The sequence below is a fragment of the Vollenhovia emeryi genome, unplaced genomic scaffold, assembly GCF_000949405.1.
Source record: "Vollenhovia emeryi isolate VEMERY1.0 unplaced genomic scaffold, V.emery_V1.0 DF939152.1, whole genome shotgun sequence".
NCBI lineage: Eukaryota > Metazoa > Arthropoda > Insecta > Hymenoptera > Formicidae > Vollenhovia > Vollenhovia emeryi.
The window spans coordinates 1,515,031-1,536,117 of record NW_011967214.1 but is presented as its reverse complement, the minus strand read 5'-3'; the positions used below and the strand labels follow the sequence as shown (position 1 = coordinate 1,536,117).

General features: G+C 43.6%; 1 protein-coding gene across 1 annotated transcript in view; it reads left to right on the top strand.

Annotated features, from left to right (window-relative positions):
- Positions 1–17,918, top strand: part of LOC105565472 (transcription factor hamlet-like) — a 31,348-nt gene extending 13,430 nt beyond the window's left edge. Inside the window, exon 2 of the mRNA XM_012018716.1 lies at positions 15,597–17,918. Within this exon, the coding sequence (XP_011874106.1) occupies positions 15,647–17,023 (1,377 nt within the window). The 5' untranslated portion in view covers positions 15,597–15,646 and the 3' untranslated portion in view covers positions 17,024–17,918. The remainder of the gene's footprint in view (positions 1–15,596) is intronic.
- Positions 17,919–21,087: the final 3,169 nt, after the last annotated feature.

The following is a 21,087-nucleotide window of genomic DNA, read 5'->3' as shown; positions in this document are numbered from 1 at the left end:
GGATATCCGCCAGCGGGTAAGAAACCATTTTCAGCGTGGCTAACAGAACTGAGAAAATTATTGTGCCTGATGATGATCGTGTTTAATGGCGGAACCAATTGTTTAATATCTCTGTTACGCCAGAACCCTTCATCGCTTCTCTCCTCCCCGCGACCGTCCTATCACCGTACTTGCTCGTCCTAATCCGCGATTTCCTGACGAAAGGCCAAACGCGGTGGAAGCGCGCTGCGGAATTCATGAGAAAGGCTCGTGTGCTGCTCGCGACGAATCTTGATGTTGCACCTGGCTCTCATACGTAGCCCCAGGTTGTACTAATACTTTCACAGTCGACTTTTATCGCGCGCAGCTTTTTATCAAATGTGAAACTATGTTTATAAGCAAGACTAGGCAAATGTCCATTGCGTCTGAACATTTGCGCATCCGTCCTCAGCGTAGAAGAATCTGCACAAATGCGAATAATAAAATATTTGCACTAGAAAATACATCTCGCGGTGTAGCTGCGTCTGACGCAATTCTGTGTAAGATGAGATGGTAACTGCTTATTAAAATTTTTTATTTCGTGGTTTGTGAAAACAGTTAAATTATAGCCGGGGTAAAAAATATATTACTGCCTCTACCGCAAAAAGCTACACGAAGTTGCTATAAATGACGGAAACTGTTGTAATTAATATTATAAGATACGTTAAGAGAGTAACAACTTTCAATTTTAGACTCCAGCGAATTCCGTCCGATTGCCGGATCGACATCTGTGCGTCGAGAGAGATGAAATGTCAATAAAATCAAGACGAGACGAGAGCAACAAGTTAAAGCGAGCAAAAGCGAGGCGCACAAGTTTATTGAAATCTCGAGAGGAAGCAATTGAAAATCGTAGCGCGATACACCGAGTCATTCCTTCCGTTCGCCATCATGGAAATTTTTCCTTATTTACGATGTATCCTATTCACGTTAAATCAAAACTGGTCTAAATAAGTGTAAGAGGAATCAAATTAATCTCTTTATAATCTACGGCCATGCAAAAAACTTATTATTATAAATACGCGATACTGGAAAGATCAACATCGTGATCGTCTTTTTTATGTAATCGGCTTCACTTATGAGTTACGCGGAATTCGACGGGGTTGCTCGTTTTACGGTGAGAGCGCGGATCGGGATTCCAGCGGCGGCTTACACTTTGGTTTCATAAGGAAGCGTCCAGAGCGAGTCGCTATTTAACTAAATCACAGCGCGCTCGCGTAGAGAAAACTATCGAATAGAACGCGCGCCATGCCAAGATATGTCCGCGCATCTCAACGGTCCGAGCGATCTGAAATTCCGCGGGTACACGCCGTGAAAAGGAAATCCCCGGCGCGGAGTCGCACTCCGCGCGATCGCAATCCCCGCATTGAAATCGCCGGCAAATGCCGAAATGCCGATCGGTTTTCCTCCTCCCCCGACGTCCCCCGCGAGTGCCGATCGAATCGGCCAATTGTCGGGCTCGCCGGCCCGGAAAAGCAAGCAAAAAAGCCACGAGGTGGAAGTTAGTCTCGCTTGGGCAGATCCAAACGCCGTCTCGTTGCTCAATTCTGAAACAACCGATCTCGATGTAACAGTGACGGAATTGTGTACCGATCACGCAACCGTTCCCGTTTTTGCGGGATGATAATAAATTGCCAGCTACTTTCGATGTACCTCGCAATTCTTCAAAGCGGACGTGAGCGTCTCGCGGGGTTTCTCGAAGATAGCGCGAGAAAGGATACTTGTAACAATCTTATTGACAGTTGTCTCGTGTGCAATCGGTTATTAGCCCTTAAGTTCTTGTTTTTATTTCTGCAACATTTTTTTGTATAATTTAGTTTTAAGATTACATTTGTTGTGTACAAAATTGTTAGTACAGTTTAGTTTTAATAGAGGCAAGTACCCTATTATGAGTTAGGCTTCTAATAATGAGACAGCAGATTTTCAACGTCCAAATTCAATCACAAATCCTTTTTCGCCGCGATCTAACAATGAATTTTCCGCTAAAAACAGATTTCACTCCAACGGCAATAAATTCACGGTGGAACCAACAGACGATGCCTGTTATTTTAATAGAAACCCCGCTATCTTATATTAGGAGCCTGTCTTATATAATAGGGGACTTTCCTCTATATATTAAATGTAGGCCTAGTTTAATTTGAGCAAAATCTCGTGTGCAATTGCACGGAGAAGTGTCTCTTAAAATTTACCCTGAAAGTCATGTGGTCGTTTTTGACACTTTACCATACATTTTACTAGTGAAATATATACTAACTACAATTACTAGTCAAATGTATAGTAAAATTTTAAAAAATTCTCATACAATTCTTGGAAATGCCATGTTGTCCCACTATTACGTAATTTTCAGGAAAAGAATTTTCCTCGTGTGGATAATTAGACTTCAAGTTGTTGTGTTCGAAGTCTCTACTTTCAGCCAGCTTCGTGCTTTGTAAATGGTACCTAAACGTATATCTCAACCAATAGGCTGCGTTCCTGAAGTTGTTGTGTATCTCTACGATCAATAAAGAAATCTTATGGACAGTGCCAATAAAAACCACTCGATTCTTTTCCGATGATTCGGACCCTATTAGAGTCACTGATTGTAAAAGTAGTCGATCTAGTGAATCTTAATTCCCCCGTCGGCCTGAAAAGAGGCGAGAGAGATAGCCCTGTTAGCCGATAAGACCGTTGATGCGCCTCGCGATCGCGCTCCCGAGTACATGAGACGACAGATCCCGAAGATTAATGATCGCGATCGGCTGCGAAGTCTCTCTCCGCGAGACGTGATGAATCATGAAATTCGAAATGTTTTTCCACAAGTCACAACGTCCACGTTATTGCTCAGCTGCCACTTGACTCCTCAATTAAGGAAGATAGTTTTCGCGTTAATCAATTTGGAAAAAGTGGATTTTAACTTCCCGCTGAGGTAACATCTCGGCGGAGATAAAAAGCGGGGTGAGAGAGGAAAAAGGGTACTAGCGTGTTACGTGAAAATGTTTGGAGGATACTGCGAAATGCCACGCGTAAAAGTAGGCGAGTCACTTCCAAACGTGTGTTGTCTGACCCGAGCCTGCCGGTTTCCACTTCCAAGAAGCGGCCGGGCAGGCGCGATTAGAACCGATTTACACGGATCGACTGCGATCGTCTCGCGCTGTCTTTCAGCTGTCGGTTTATGCGTAACGTCGCTAGTGAATTAAAGAGCCATTAATTTACTTTCGTTGGAAAAAAGATCCTCCGCAACACGACGCGTACATAATTCATTCCAACACGATCATCCACGAGCCTCGCGGAGAGACAGGGACACGTAAAAAGGATACAAGACCGACATTAACGCGCGTATTAAACGGCTCTCTGTTAACTGTAACGGAGAATACGCTCGAGGATGTGCATACGTGCAGTCGTAAATTATCGATTACTAGAGTTAATGTGTTTGTCATTGCGACAAAGATGCACTTATGTATTATTTATTAACTCAATTCCCAGCTGAATGCTAATATATTTCATAGAAAGGACCTTACACGAACCTTATGGAAAATGAATTTTGGTGAAATTGGCTGAAACTTTGCCATTTTGTATTTCAAGCTGATCAAAAGTTATCATAGATAATAGTGCCTATAAGTAAGTCGTACTTTGAAAGCGCTGTCAAAGCAAAACGGCTCATAGAATCGACTCGTGGCAATGGTAACTTTCGATCAGCATCATTCGAAGTACATTAGGAGACACCATAGGACATAGTAAATATAGACTGAGCGTCCCAACGATTACACGATCTAACAATCAATTTTCCACTAAACAAATTTCATTTCGAGGGCAATAAATTCACAAATGAAACCAATAGATAATGCCTATTAGTTGTGAAAAAAGATTTGTGATAAAATTTTCATGTTGAAAACCCGCTATCTCATATTAAAAGCCTATCCCATAATAAAGGACTTTCCTCTACATACATGGAAAATGTATATGCGTTCTACCTGTATCTAAATTCATGTGGGAAGGCATCAGTGAGTCCTAGTGTACAAAATGGCGAAGTTTCAACAAATTTCACCGAAATGCATTTTCCACAAGGTTTGTGCGGAGTCCTTTATTAAAAATAACAACTGCAGGTCTATAGAGACACGTGTACAGCGGTGGACAGAATGGTTGCAACACTCTTTTTCAATGACTGCTTTTCCACCGAGGGTCAGAGTCGGGCTAGAGTCGGGTCAGAATCGGGTTGGGGTGAGCGTTTTTGCGGTGGAAACACCAAACTGGGTCAAAAACGCTCACCCCAACCCGATTCTGACCCGACTCTAGCCCGACTCTGACCCTCGGTGGAAAAGCAGTCAATGAGTTTAGGAACGCGCATTTAGATTAAGGGTTTACGTCCTTCGAGAAAAATTTCACTCGAGAAACAGATCGGAAACGCTTGAAATGGCCATCGAGTAAAATATGCCTCAAAGAAGAAGATTGAGGAACCCCAAATCTAAACGCGCGTTCCTAAACTCGTTAAAAAAAACCGTGTCGCAACCATTCCGTCCATCACTGTGCAACTTGTCGAATCCACCGATCTTCAGACTGCTTTTACAACCGTTATAAAGTCATAACCGTTACAACGGTAGAATCATAAATCTAGAAATACTCTGTCCACTGCACGTTGTCGAAACAGCTGTATACATATCGTAAAAACGCCATGTTATAAAATCGCAAATAACAGAGCAATGTCTTCTCGGCGAAACCGAATCGCTTTTGAGTGATCGGAAAGAACGGTCGTCGTGCGGCAGACCGATCGAAGTCGTGCAAAAAGCCGTGTTTCGACCTGCGTGACGCGGGTTCCTCCGAGAGAGACAAATCGTCGCCGAGGGAGGAGCGTATTTATGGGCGGACATAAACGATATACGATACCGAATGACAATGCCGACGTTTGCACGCGTTATTGGCAAGACTACCGGCTACGATAACGTCTGCGAGGGAGCGCGCCGGAGGAGGGAAGGCGCGCGCGTGGGCGCCGCGCACATGTCGGCTCCCGCGTACAACCCACGGGACAACGTTCAGCCTTTTACGTCGCGATGCCGAGCGGAATCATAAATAATAATCGTCGGATTATCGGCGGATGCACGCGCGCTCACCTCTCGGCGTAAATGCATGTCGGCGAATTAATTCTCGCGGCGCGGCGCGGCGCGGAGCGGCCTAGCGCCGCGCCGCGCTGCGCCGCGCTGTGCGTCTCGTAGCGCCCGTGAATAATGAACGGCTGCCAGCCGAACCGCGAAAGCGGCGTTTAAAAGTTTTAAATGTACGTTACGCACCGGCCGCGGTGCGTGGCGTCTTTGAAAGCACACCACGAGGACCTTTCACCACGCGTTCCACGTTTGCGGATTATTTACTACCTGTTGCTCGGTTGGACGCGCGTTAATCGGGCCGCGGCGCGGGCCTCAGAACGAAGACGTCTCGAAGCGGCGGGTCTTCCCTCTCAAGGTAGAGGAACGTCCTCTATTATGAGCCAGGCTCCTAATATGAGATAGCGGGCTTTCAGCGTTCGATTTCAGAAATCTTTTTCGCAACAGTCGCACGCGCGATCCGACAATAACTTTTTCGCTAAACGGATTTCACGCCAACAGCAACAAACACATGGCGGAACCAACTGACGATGCCTATTAATTTAGCTTTTATCGAGCTTTTTATATAAAATGCTTTTTATCGAGCCGAAATGTTTTTTATCAAGAAGACCGATAACACGCTAAATTTACAAACAGACACCGAAAAGTAAAGTGTAGTTCGGAATGTCCTCACTAGAGAGATGAGCGGAATAAGACTTTCTCATAAGAAGACATTCATATAAGATTACTTATCTTTTCTTTGAAAGGTGCTTTCTTGTACTATTCTTTATGAGTGCAAAGTGATGTAACCAATGAACATAGTGAACGCAATGTATACATATATAATAAAACGCGGGGAATATTACTTGCAATATAAATACAATTATTACTATTGCACATAGTTATTCACTTGTTCTACAAATTTCACTTGTGGCTGTTATTGCAATATTTATAGTACACCTAGCCAAATTAAAAGCTCGTTTTGGTTTATGAGAACCACATCGTAAGTTGCATGGACCAATATTGTGGCTACGAGAACTAGAATACATTGTTAGATCAACCATAACTTACGTAGTTGGAAGAATTATAAAAATGTGGCTGGCTCCTCGAATGACCGTAAATTATAGTGAGATTGTGGTAATTGCAACCATTTTTTTCTGTCAGCGTATGATAAATTTACGTTTCGTTAGCGCCATAAATTTTCTGGAATTAAAATAGGTGTTTCGTGCGATTATTCGCCGGAAGATATTCTCAATTTGTTCCCGGCTGTAATAGCGGTAAAATGGTTCGCGATCCGCGCGCGTATCTCCTTTGTATTCCCTCGTTTACATCCTTTCACCGTGAGACGCCGAACGGCGCGCGTCCCGCGTACGTTCCGATGAATCATAGCGGCTAATGAGCCCGATAAACTTTGCGTAGTAACGATTTTTCTTTACGACGAAGAAGACGTTCTGCGCGTTACGTGATCGCGCGCCACGTCATATCTCCGGTCGTCATAATGTTGCCGGAGGGGCAACGCTCGTCGCTACCGACGCGAGTAACAAGGTAGACGCGGAGCGGTGGAGAAAACTACTTGCTTGTACCTCGCTCTCTTTCAGCGTAATGAATGCATTTCTTTGGGGCCGAGCAGTTTTTCGCATTACGCGCGTCATTACACGCCGTATTTCCCAAGCTTGTAAAGAGCCGATACGCACTTCCAGTAATATAGTAATAAGGTAATTGGACAAGGCTCGCGGTAACATGGGCGCCAGCAGCGAGCGCAAAGAACGCACTTCCACCCTTCTGTGACTTCTCGTGGGAGCACGCGATTAAGTGTACCACTTCTGGAGAGAGTTTTATGAAATAAAAAGCTCTATCTGTCTCCATCTTCTCGTCTATCAAAATAGCCGCTACGCAAATCAAAAGAATTGATATTGATTTTAACTGCTTAAAGTACTTTCGACGGTATCAATGTTGAGTATCTTTTATAGCAGCGTCTCGTATCAGTCATTTAGGAACTCGATAAAAATTCTAAAAAGAATTCAGTTAATTAAATTAATTAGAAGCACTTTAATTTGAAATAATCAGGAAAATATTAAAATATTACATCTGTTTCATTATTTTAATAATCCTAGAACACGCACTTGGGTTTGACAGACCCCCCGTTCGTATTTTCGGTTTCACTGTTCCCAGAACTTGTTCCATAAAATATTTATAATAATCTACGATTTGTCTGAAACATTTTTCCATTTTTGCAAACCAAAGGCTCTAACGAAAAGAACTAGCTTTATAAAGTCGTACACCCTAAAAGTCAATCAGTGAATTATCACTGATTGATTTCTAGAGTGTAATCTGTTCAGTTTTAAGAAAGTTACAGGTATCTCAAGTTGTAAGGAGCGAGGCCCATGTGCGTGTTTTTTTCCGCGCGTGCTCTGGGTTTAAAGAATCCAAATAAATGATTCGATCGGCAGGTAATTCCCGCAGCCTACGCGAAAAATGTATGTCGACATTTACGCCAGTTTATAAGGAAGTATCCGTCCACGGTCACAAGTTCAGTAAGCACTCGTTTGCAGGAATATTATTAAAATAATTATATATGTATCCTCCTCGGGGCAGTCACGAAAATAACATGTGCCCGAAGACTACCGAAATTTCACGACTGCCCGTTGCACACGGCGTGCCATTTTTTCGCGTCGCGCAATGTATCAATTTAGCGACTTATGGCGCTTTATCTCCAACAAGGTTGGGCTTGAAGCGGCGCGCGTCGTAATTAAATACCGGCACTTCTTGATCGGCTTATCGGTAGGTGCGATCGCGTGGGTCCTGCGCGCGGACCCCGTACGCGGGTCCCACGTACGGAGAGCGAGGAAGGAATGAGACACGCGGTCGAATGTATCGATTACTTTTATTTTGCCCCCCCCTTGTTTACCCCACCCTTTCAGCGCCATCCTTAGAGCGGAAGAGACTGCGGAGAGAAATTGTGTCAGCCGAGAAAAAACGGCCGATTGAAATCTCGCGGGCGATCTCCGACAACGTGACCGAGCGGCTTATCTCGCTGCAATAACGAGTGACTAATTCGTTCAACAAACTGTAAATTTCCAAGTGAGTACATTCGCGAGAATATATCGCGCGTTTATGCGAAATGCGAGTGTTTTTCAAAGGCATTTGGAAAAGCACGAGGGGCTTATTCGTTAAGGCTTTACTGATTTCATTCTGAAGAATGTTGCTCGAGTGCTATTTGGAGAACGTATAGTATTATTTAAAGCTTCTGCAAATTGTAAGCGATTTAACATCGTGGCCAAAGCGGACGTCGCGTTCGCAAGAGGAAGAAGAAATAGCGACAAATCGCAGCGGTGAAATTAAGATCGCACAATACTTGAGTGATCTAAGGATGTTAGAGGGGAGCGATTCAATGAAGATTTCGCTGCCGCGAGGTGCATTAAGTGCCGCCTATTATGCACGCGAAGAAAATTGGCGCTTCCTTCTTTTGGTCTCGCTCGGCTCTCTTTTTTCTTTGCGAAGAAAGAGGAATTACGTCACGCGAGAAAAAACGGCCGATTAAAATCGTCTTCGTGCTCGACAAGCGACCAGGGACGCCTCGTTCAGATAACAAGTAGCGAATAAATATCCGTTACATGACCGGCGTTTACGGTGCGTTATATACGCGAGAATTAATTAAAGTGAAAATAATCGTCGCCTGCGAGTCGCAAAGGAACGATCCCGCACGGAAAGAAAAATGTTACCGTATGTGACGGCGTTTCACTAAATTTCAGCTGTAAAATATGGACAGCCAATATTTAGTTACAATGGCAAAGTATTCTTAGCAAACCACGATTAGCTACGGGAGCGAAAAGTTTTTTTTTTTCAGTGCGTACTCGTATTGCGGGACGCAACTATCGTAAATCGATTAGAATAAGGCTGGCTCGTAGAATATAATTAACGCATGCTAAAGATCGTGTTTGTACATGCATATGGCCATAGATTCTATGCACATACGATTAATAAAAACTTGAAGAGATTTAAATGCACGGAAAGAAACATGTAGCTAAAAACTGCATGGCAACTGAATTTTAGTTATAAAATATGGACAGCTAATATTTAGTTGCGAGCTAATATTTAGCTATAAATATTATATAAAAGATGTTTAGTGCCGAGTTATGTACATACGTTTGCAGATTACTTGAAAAGGGTCCAAATCTGGGACCGAAACGTTGTGGTGTTTTTTAAATAAAAACATTGGTCAGTGTAGGTCGTTTAAAAATTACGTATAAATATTTTGCTACCGTGCCTAATGTATCAGGTGCGATAGCAAACCGTTTGTTGTGGTTTAGAAATTTATAGTTATGGCAGCAAAATATTTTTAACAAATCATGACTAGCTACGGTAGCGAAAATTTTGTTTCTTTTTTCAGTGCACTTGAAAGCAAATTTTGTATATCCTTACTCAGAAATTGTAATAGACAGAAATAAAGCTCTATCGTATTGTGTACAATGAAATAAAATAAGCATTCGTCGAATCGTATTCGATAGAATATCGCGCGGTGCTAAGATGCATGCGGCCCTGGAGAAGCACTTATCGTACACGTAGGTGAATGTCGGCAGAGAAATCATACCAGCAAGGACGACGTAGCGAGAGAAAGAGCAGGACAGGGTGAGCGGACCGAGCGGGAAAGAGATACAAACCACGCCCGGACTCATCCCGACTTTCTAGAAACCGAAAACTGGATCGCGGCTGCCAACATCTCGGGAGATCTCGAGAAACGTCAGTCCCGGTTGATTCACGTAACAGACGTCAGTCCTCGCAGACCGCGCTCCTCTTTCTTTCGCTCTTCTTATTTCTCCTCCCGTTCCGCGTAACCGGCTACCATTTCCCGTGGACATTACTCACTCTCGGTCGCTTGGAGAAACTCCGCTCGGCGCAGAAAAAAATCCGGGATTTTTAATACGAATTAAAAGCAAGCGCGATCGGAGAACGCACTGAATTAGAGTCGACGATATGTCTGCCAATATTTTATTTCTGAATTATCTCGCAGTAAAAGTCGAATTTAACTTTTAGACACTAAATCTTCGATCTTTGTCCCAGACAGCTAAATATGGAATAGAATTTTTTTTAATAAAAAAACCATTCACAACTTTCTAATTAAGTCATTCATAATCGAATTACCTTTTGTTTTTACACTTTTTATCGACATAATGTTTTTTTCACTAATAGAATGCATGCTAAATCCCTGAGTCTTTTAAAAAGCTGCCAGGGACTTGTACGCCCCGGTGGTCGTGAAAGGGTTAATATACCAATTTGAAGAGTATCACGGCAAGACTCCTGAGTTATAACATGCTGCCAAAAAGTTCGAGACAGTTCGATCCAAGCGGAGGTTCTTGTCCCCTTAAATTCGACAGGGCGTCGCCCGAGGATGCGTCCGCACTCGAGTAGCGCGAAAGTTTCTCCTCGCGCGAGTATTATTACAAGGAACAAGGGAAAGTACATGTAAATCGAGCTTAATCGACCGCATCTCTCGCCGGACAGCACACACGCTCTACTACTATCACTTTCTTGCGAAGACGCGAGGCGGCGACGGCGGCGGCGACGACGACAATACAGAAAAATCGACCGCCGTGTAAACTTTCGTCTACTTTCGACTTCGAAACCCAGGTCGCGAGGAATCCCTCCTGACGCCCATAATTAACGCTTTTCACTGTTATCCTCGGACGAGCGAGATTTTTGCGCCGCGCGTCGCCGCTCTTTTTCCGCCTCGCCCTCCCGGCCGCGCTGTCGGCGCAACGAGCTGATTTCTCTTTCGCCGAAGTGGACAACCGAAGAGTGGATTAGAGTTTCTGGTTTGTAACTGGATCAGTCCGAACGCAACTGAGTGCATAGGCGGAGCCGTCGATCGCTAAACGATCGCGATCTCCCCCGAGATTGTAGATGTGTTTACGACTCGCTGATGGAGACCATTAAATCATTACATTAATTGCTTACGGCTACTTACAGCTGGGAGATTTTCCAGATCGTGTTTGCATATTAAGAGTTTAATAAGTAAATTCACTGATAAATATCTTGCTCTAACCCGCCTCTACCTTTCCTCTTCTTCCCGCCTTCTTTCATAATAACAGTTATTTTTCTTTTTACACAGCTCTTATTTTCGAAATCATACATATTTATGCATCTAACGTTTATTTTTTAGTCTTTGAATAAAAAGATTATTTATACATTTGAAACGTAAGAGCCACGAAATAATAAGATTCTCGAAAATAATACAAAAACATAACGACAATACAATTATATGTTTAGTCTTTATATTAATACCGGCATTAATTCATAATTCCACACATTTCATGAATTACGTATAATTATTATAATCCAGATTATGTCTTACGTTGTCTCTTATATTTCCCTATTAGTTCTATCGGAAAAATCAACGATAGTCACAGTGAGATATGTTTCCGATATACATAATAAAAGCCTCTCGCGTTTCTACGTTTGCCTTGGTAGCACGTGGCGATTGAAGATAAAATATACTCGCCTTCTCGCCATGCGCGGATGGAGACATCAATGCTCGCAAGAACGCGCGGAAAGCAGTGATCTCGACATAGCTGCGTCACTTTCAGCCGACGAATCGACTTATCAAGACGATCTCTCCGCGGCACACAACAAACAAAAAGCGTTATTTTTCTTTCTTCGTGACTGAATATTCCGCGCGGAAACGTGTCGATAATCGTTGCAGCCAGCAAATAAACATGACAGAACGGAAGATAAAACAGAAGATAAAAATGTGAAATATTCCCCGCGTCTGTAATTTATGAAATTACAGGTTGAATTGATTCCATCATGTTTGCACTTTGAATTTTAAAATCTGCATTCCAGCGATATAAATGTAGTATACCGTAACATCAATATTTATCATTATTACGTGTATCAGTTTACACAGCTCGAGACTTTTCTATTTCTTCTTTCCTATTGTGCCGTTCTCTTTTGTTGTACGTATCTCGTGTTTCGCTTGTCTTTTTAAGATATGATTAATAATATGTTTATACTTAACCGACGAGTTGTTCAAACAGACCTTTCGGATTGTTATAGATATCGTTACTTCATTACATTGCGGAAGAACTTACGGTATCCATTCGCTGACGAGCGAAACGGAAAAAATCCGAGCAAAATTAACTGCGCGTATGATCGCGATCCATTAATAAAATTCTGTCAATTAGCGGGCGCTACGGAGTCCGAAGCACGTGCCAGAGTGAAACGGTGAAGCATTTAGAAACAGGACATAAAACGAGAGTAAGAGAGCAAGAGAGAAAGAGAGAGAGAAAGGTTCGACTGAATGATCCATAATGCGGGATCGTAAAAATCTGATAGACACATCTTACGTATCTGGCAGGTGTTCCTACTTCATCTATATTTTCTTTTTCTATCTCCGACGTCAGGCGGTAAAAATTCGAGCAGGTCGATTTGCCCGGGAGATCGATTTCTTCGGCTTCTAAAATCCTTGCCGTATAGCCTCGGGCCGAAGACACATTTATCACAACGCGATTGATGCCTTGATTTATCGAGTCCCGTTGCGTTCCCTCTCTTTGCCTTTCTCTCTTTTTTTCACTCTCCCTTTCTCTGCCTATCTCTCTCTGCCTCTTTCGCACTACGATCGGCAACGATTCACGACGATGTTGAATCAAGAAAGGGGAGAGAGAGAGAGAGAGAGGAGGGTGGGGGAGGAGATCCTTTCACTAATGTTTCCAAATAGCGTCGTTTTCTAGCGATCCTATAACGCTGCTCTATTCTTCTCGACTCGCCGTAATCTGGTTCTACCGCGAGCGTTAGAAAGAAAGCCTGGCACGATGGGTTTTTGATTTATGAAGCGCAAGCGGTGAGGCTCGCTTGTCAACCGGCGGATGTTACGCGATACGTATCTCTAATAATCGGTTGTGTCTATCTAGAGATGCCGCAGATTGGTATATTCAATTACTTTTGACTGACGTTTCGAGTGTTGTAATCGGACGCGACCTTAAAATTTATTTAACGCCGCACCGTCCGCTCGCGTTGCTCAACAACGCATTTTTCATTTTCCCCATTGTCTTGTCAACTTGAATTTTTACTATCACTTAAGAGATTAGTATACTCGTATACTTTAACATATAATATTCCAAATATATACAAAGTGCAGACCGAGACAAAAGAGAAGAATTTATCTTTTATCTTTAGAACTTTAGCAAAGCGTTTATCTCTTTATTAATTGGTCATGGCTCTTCGGTTTATCTATATCTGCCGGTACAGTAAAACAGTCTCATTCCAAATCCTGTCTATTAACATATTAGAAATCATTGTTTTCTCATACAAAAAATGCAGATATTGATATAGAACGTTCGAACACGTGACCGTTCGATATTTCGAGAAAATTTGCTTGCAAAAAGTATAATGAATGATAATAAATTAGTTGATTTAATAAATTAGTGAGTTTTGCAATTTCTAGCGTGTATAAGTCGCGTTATGACGCGCATGCGACCTCCCATACAACACAAAAGCTTGCAACAATATTGCCGCAAGATTGCAACATTGCATCTTGCAGTGTGATGGTACATAGATATTGCAGAGACATTATTTTACAATATTACTTTAGTAATGTTGTAGCAATATTATTTTAAAATATTGATACAATTATGTTTTTAATATGTATATGGTTTCCTCATATCACTTTTATAGTTTACTAGAAATGACAAAATGGCAAAACGCGCGTTTCGCGCGCGCAGTTTGTAGTTCAGCATTGTATATTTTTAAGAATTTGTATACATGCAAAGAGAAGTAATTGTATGCGCAACGTCAATTTAAAATAAAAAGTAATTTTTCACTCACTGATACGACTCGCAACAGCACAGTTGTACATCGTCAACTAGGTATATATGTTAAACTGTAACAATACAAATATGCATATGATTATAGACTAATCATGTAAAATTGAAATTATTGTATCAAATATACTTTATATTTTATATTTTAAAAAATAGGCATTTATTAAAATAATTATATAGAATGCTGAAAAAGCCTTCCTTTTAAATATAAACTGATAAAATTTTATACGTACGGTTTTGTCTCTAACACTTATTCGAATTCTCGTTCGAATCATTTGACTAAATAAGAGAAAACACACAGAACAGATGCTTTATTTTGCACAAGTAGCAAATAAAATAAAAATGTAAGACACTTACCTCACCATTTCTCCGCCGTTGCCCGATGCCTCCTTGGCCTCCTCCTCCTCTCATTGTCAGATTTCCTTGTCGCACTTACACAACACTCACTCGCAAAAATCATCGATCGCGCGAAAATTCGGGCACTCCCGTACACGATGTGAAATACCGCGAAACGTACGAAATACCATTAACAAATAGATATCGCGTGACTTTCTATCATACAAATTACTCAAATTAACAATTTGCATTTTTGATTCGGAAGAATGGATAAATCACTTTTGAATTGGCGATACAAAAGGCAATACAAGCATCAAAAGCATAATCTGCGGTAAAGAAGTAGTTATTAGTCCGTAACGAAACGATATTTTACAATCTTTGTCATTTAATCTAATCCTTGAAACGAAATCGATAGATAATTAAAAGCGCGGTGCGTAAACGAGATGTAACCGTGACAAAATACCACGATTTACCTTTATAATTTAGATGAGTTAGTCTCGTGAAATATCTATACGTTGATAAAGAGCCGTCGCCTCAACTTGCAATTCGTTTCTCATCACAAGTTGTAGAAACTTAATAATTAATCGACAATTCTTACTAATAAAGGTGTGCAAATCGGAGCGACTCGCGTCACTGCTTGCCGGCTCGACGTTCGGCGAGCGACTGATAGCGCGGCGACCTTCAGGTAATTTGGCCCGCGTAACGTCGTACGATACCGTGCGGGAAGAAAAACAACAAACGTTGAGAATTCGTTGTCCCGCCTACGAAATTGAAAATACTGTACTGAATAGTTTACATTACCTTGTTCCGCGACTGTTACTACGTTTTGTGTATTATTCTGCGGACTTATTGGTATTAATTAAATTAACGATTAATTCTGTTCAATCGAGAAAATGTTTCGGAACAGAAATCGTTGTTACGTAAATTCTAACTACTAAGATTAGAGATTTTATCTCAATAGTTGGTGTTTACAAATGTATATTTCTAAATTGCAAATCTTCATTTACTATGAATTTAAAAGAGAAGTGAAGCACACCGCGCTTCGAGAAAACATACTTGTATATTATGCATGCATTATATTACTATGTTGCTGTAATATTACATTGTAATATTTCTGGAGGCGGACATTTTACCGTTGCTGCAAGATTGCAGCAACGTTGCAGCAACATTTCGCAGCGTTTAGGCAATGTTGCAATCTTGCGATAAATTATTGCTGCAATGTTGCTGAAACCTTGCTGTGCTGTATGGGCTAGGCGTGAAAATTTGCCGTGGAATTACTTTCCTCTAAAATATTTGAAATTGGATAGCCGAAAGTAAAAGATACAATTCCTTTAAAATGTATTAGTTGATTAATCGTGCCGTACCTTGGACGTTTCAGATTACCCCAAGCGGAGAGCAGGAGCAAGGCCGAGTGATAGAGGCAGTGTGATGAGCGGATACCTCGGTAGCATCACCCTGCCCCCGACGTTGCTGCACGACCCGAAGTATCCTCCAGCCATGCGGGAGAAAGATTCGAGCCCGAGAAAGATGCCGGGCCACATAAGCCCAAAGCAAGCCAGCATCTATCCTTTGAGCGTCCGCGTGCCGGACGCGGAGGAGCTGCCGTACGATCTCAGCCACGGTCACGGCCGCGGCCTGTCGAGCCCGACGAATCAGCAACAGCAGCAGCCGCATATGAGCCCCGCGGCCAGACCGCCCCAGTCGCATCACCAGGACGAGCTCGACTGCGAGCCGCTCGATCTCCGTGTCGATCACAAGAAGGAGCGGCTCAGGGATGAGAACCAGAACGAGATCGAGGTGTTGAATCAGAACAGCCTGGGCGGTGGTCTGCCCTATCACACGGTGCTCTTCCCGCAGCATCACGCGATGCACCCGCTGGTGCTGGAAGCGATGTACAGATCGCACCATCACAGCTCGCCAGTGCCCGATCTGCCAAAGATCCAAGTCAGAGCGCTTCCCACGATGGTGCCGCTACCGCCCAACAGATTCTCCTCGACCTCGTCGTCCACATCCTCCTCATCCTCGTCGCAGCCAACCGTGAGAGCTGTCAGTCCGGCCGTTGGTCAGCAATCCCAGCATCAACCGAATCATCCCTCGCAGCAGCAGCAGCAGCAGCAGCAACAGCAGCAGCAACAGCAGCAGCAACAACAACCGCAACAACAAAGCTCGAGTCTCCCGCCCTATTCGATCAGCATGCAAGCCGGTCTCAAGCCCAAGGACAGATACTCGTGCAAATTCTGCGGCAAGGTATTCCCTAGATCGGCGAACCTGACGAGACACCTGAGGACGCACACCGGCGAGCAACCGTATAAGTGCAAGTACTGCGAGAGGAGCTTCAGCATCTCCAGCAATCTTCAGCGTCACGTCAGGAACATCCACAACAAGGAGAAGCCGTTTAAGTGTCCGCTTTGCGAGAGATGCTTCGGCCAGCAAACCAATCTGGATCGTCATCTGAAGAAGCACGACGCGGACGGGCCGACGATACTAGACGAGGTCAGATCGAGATATCACGGTCAGCTTCCGCGAGCCGACGATTCCTATTTCGAGGAGATTCGCAGTTTCATGGGGAAGATCACCTCGCAACGACAGGGCATACCGTACTTCCCCGGTCTGCTCGGTCACGCAACCGATGACTTCAGAAACGACAAGCAGCAGCTGGAGGAAAAGCGTGGCGACTCGTCGTACTTCAGCGACCGGGACAACCTCAGTTCAAGGTCGAGCAGTACGGCCAGCAGGCCGGAGAGCGTCCAGGAGGAACAGAGGGAAGTGAACTCGCCACCACTGTCTCCCGGCAACAACACCTGAGTCCTGGAGCGCGAACATCTGCATGGTAATCCAGTTAAGAAAGGTGTGCGTCGGTTCAACAGAACCCGATGCAGTTGGAGAACAAGAGAAAATTCGATATTTCGAACCGTCGGAATTTGGACTGGCGAAAGACTTGAGAAACTTGCAACAAAATTCTATGACGATTTCCGCTACGAAGAACTGTTCACAGTGATTCTAATTAATTTAAAATTACTGTATGGGATAAATTATTTCTCGTGGAAGCCGAAACGTAAAGTTAAACCGGCGGGGCCTGTGAAGAGAAAGAAAGTGATCTATATTCATAAAGATAAATCCTAAAGATTTGTGACGAATCCCTTGCTCGAGATAGCGGGCAGCAGTCGAATCAGTTTCTCAGTCTAGGTTTTAATAATTGCGGACTTTGAAACGAATTCGCGGAACGTTACAGCTGAAATATTAATACGTAGACTCAATTCGCTATGAGAGGAAAATTAAAACGTGGTGCCTTGAAGAAACATGTGCCTAACTAGGACGTATCGTCCTTCGATCCTGAAGAATACGTTCCAACCGGATCAATATAAAGAGCCTTAATAATAAAGTTAGATAAACAATTAACTTACACTAGATATCGTACAATATTAGAATCTTAGACTTAAACGCGTGCTTGAGTGAGCCGGAAAGTCATAGAAAAATAGGCGGAGTTGATCGTAATCGATAGACCGATTTGCGAAGATGGAAAAGATGAAGTCTATATAGACTATAGTCTATATATGATATAGACAGTTACTTTATAAGAGAAGATACAAATATATCTCTTACGTTTTGACGATGTTTAATTTTATTCATTTCTACATTTCTAATTTTATCGGAATTACAATTCTGCGTGGCACAACTTGAAGCTAGATTATTACACGTGTTCAATATTTACGTTTGCGAAATGAGATGAAAACTGGTATTACACTTGATAAATTTAGATCCGCCGTGAATTTTTATTTTACCTCGCGTGTATTTGTGTCTTCTCTTTCATATTTCTCACATACAAGCTCAATATTAATGATAAGGAGCATTTTACTCATTCTACTCTCTTCCTAAGCGCAATTAGTAGAATCATCAACGGTGTAAATGTATAAGACATAATTAATTTATGCTTGCAGGCTGTCGCAACATTTCTATTTGCTTACGAGAAAATTGCCATAGATGAATTTAACTACTTCATCGCCACCCCATAAGTCGGAGTCGTTAATAACGCAAAGTTTTTCATTAATACCGGGCAAAAATATATAAATTACATCAGCCGGCCAATATTATTCGCCACTGGTAAGAAAGTCCTGTGGAAAAAAAAAGCGACATTGTTCTTAAATTACGTTAAGCCGCGCCGCAAATTACGACGGCATAATGCATGACTAATTTGCAAAGAAGAAAGGATAGCACGGAAAAAAGCGCCGGCACTGTAATTAAGGCCGTTGCAATCCTTTCGATCGTCCCTACACTTTTCCACCTTTCACGGCGCATTCCTTTCGCGCGACGGGTTCAGCTCGAAACTACAGAAATCCGATTTCGAGATCAAGTATCATCCGAAGAAATTGCGCGCGTGAACTTTTCACTTTAAAATAAACACGACGTATATATTGGCTTTTTCAGATACCAACAAATTATATACGATAAATATTAAAAACCGCAATGGCAATAACAATTTCGCAACAGCCCAGATAGCATGTCCCAAAGACATCTTTAAGACGGCATTAAGTTGCCTTTTAGACATGTACGTCTGAAAGTTATCTTAAAGGTATCTTTATGACGCCTTTTAGACATGCCCTGCTATCTGGGAGGTTGATGTACGAGCCTTTTTAATAATAATATTGCTAATGTAAAATTAAAAGTCCACAAGTCACGCAGCTACAAGAAGCGTGAAGAAAAGTCCAGTTAACGTTCATCTCTTGTTCACGTTACTAAATTTGCATATTAAACCCAACGAGCATCTGAGCGGGAAATCGGCACGTCGCGTGTCGCAAGATTCGCGAATCTCGTTGCGCTCTTCGGGAAAAGTTCGCGAGCCGAGGCGGACGAAAAAGAATCGATGGAAGAACGAGTTCGGGAGAACAAGGGACGCGATTCGTTGCGGCAGAAAGCGCCGCTGATGGGCGACCACTCGATTTTACGACCTAGAAAGTGAATTTCAGCGCTCGGGCGCCTTCGAGCGTAATCCGCGGATCGCGGAATCGCCGGGACCAATGATCCGCTGAAGGAAGCGGGATAATAAAATAGTGTTTAGAAATCGATGGGCGGATCTCCGTGCGCCGATCGGTCTTGCCGCCGATCGGCCGCGCGTTGGGAAATCGGAAGAGCGCGGAAAGTTCGTCGCACTCTGCGCACCTCGGATCATTAAGTTCTCAATCGGGGAAGCCGGTGACGTGTCGCGGAGATATGCCAGAAATTATCTATCGCAATGAAACGCGAATACCTAACGCAATACGTTTCTCAATCTTCCCTGGCAGCACAGCGAAACAGGCTAAACCATGGTGTAAAGATACAAGGTGAAACATCGCGTGTGTAACCAATTTTTGGGGCAAATTGTTCATTGGTTCTTCCTGCATTCAACCGCGATGATTTGAAGTTTGAAGATCGGGGCAAACTGATGGGTCAAATTCGGTTGTTCGGGCCACTTCTGATTGGTTGCGCATCCACCAGATTGCTTCACCTTGTATCTTTACACCATGGGCTAAACATTGGCCCAATACAGCCAAATATTGGGCTAATGTTTAACCAATGTTTGGCCAACGCACTGTGCCACCAAAGTTCCCACGCTGAAATATACACCTCGATACACGAACCGTTGGAACATCCGTAGACGCGCGTAATCATCGCCGATGATCGAACAAGAATATAATGAAAGTTTTTTTTTTCGAGAATTGTCAAAGAGATAATTACGTCCACTTTTCAATTTCGCGGAACGTCTGAATGAAGACTGATCGCGACACGTCTCCGCTGCTCCGAAGAGGCGGAAGAGAAGGCTCTGCCTCTTCGTCTCCGAAACCAATTCGCGCCGGGAGAAGAAATCGGTGACCAGCGGCCATTAATATATAATTATCGCGCCGGCCGAGAGACGCAATCGTTACGGCGACGCGATCCTGTCCGAATCTAAATCGCGAGCTTAACGAACTCCACGATGTTCATATATAAGGCTCGAGATCGTAATCACTTTACCGCATCGCGCGGTGTGGTTTTTGAATTACCTAATCCTGTCGCTCGGGAATCAAATAAGAGCACAAGTGGCAATTTATCGGTAGTAATTTCCGCGCGATATTGTTTTCTTTATTGCGCAGTAAACACCTAAACTCTGCAAGAAATTAACGGGAAATGTCGTCGTACGATATCTGATCTCGCGGATCTGAAAGATCGCATTAACATGGATCGCCGCTGACACGTCTCGTTAGGCGGCTTTTTTTTCAAGCTCGCGTCGGCAAGTGACAGCGAGATGTGGCGATTTCTGCTCCGCTTGTCCAACCGTAATGCCCTGTTTGTGGCTAACGTCGAGGAAGCGATATCCGCCGATATCGCAGCGCGTTCGCGACGGGCAAAAACTTACGCGGCGGCAAACGGGTATCATTCCGGCCGGCACTTCTGGCGAGAACGGTGCGAAATCTGCCGAGGTTCTCATCGAACCGCGGAAACGTCTACGGTGAAGAAAGGACCCGGTCTGAAACCGGCGCGGCGCGGCATACACGGGATCTCTGCGGCGTGGAAAAGCCGCGTGCTTCCTGCCGGCGATGATCGGCAAGAAGAGGCGAGTAAACGAGCGGAGTGCCTGGTAAATCCCACCGCGGGCAATCCCACACGGATGATGATATATCCCCCCGTTTCCTGCGGACGGTCGCTGAAGACCGTACCTTGGGTAAAACGATGTAATCGCCTTCCGCTCCTCGAGTCAGGTGCAAATTTATCGGCACTTTCTAGCGAGCGCTCGATACCGCCGCGCGCCGGTATCGCAGGTGCGGATTCCTCCAGGAGGATCGGTTGATCCTCGGGATTAACCCGATCAATTCCTGGTAGCGAGAGCGTAACGCGGGAGGTCAAAGGGATAATGG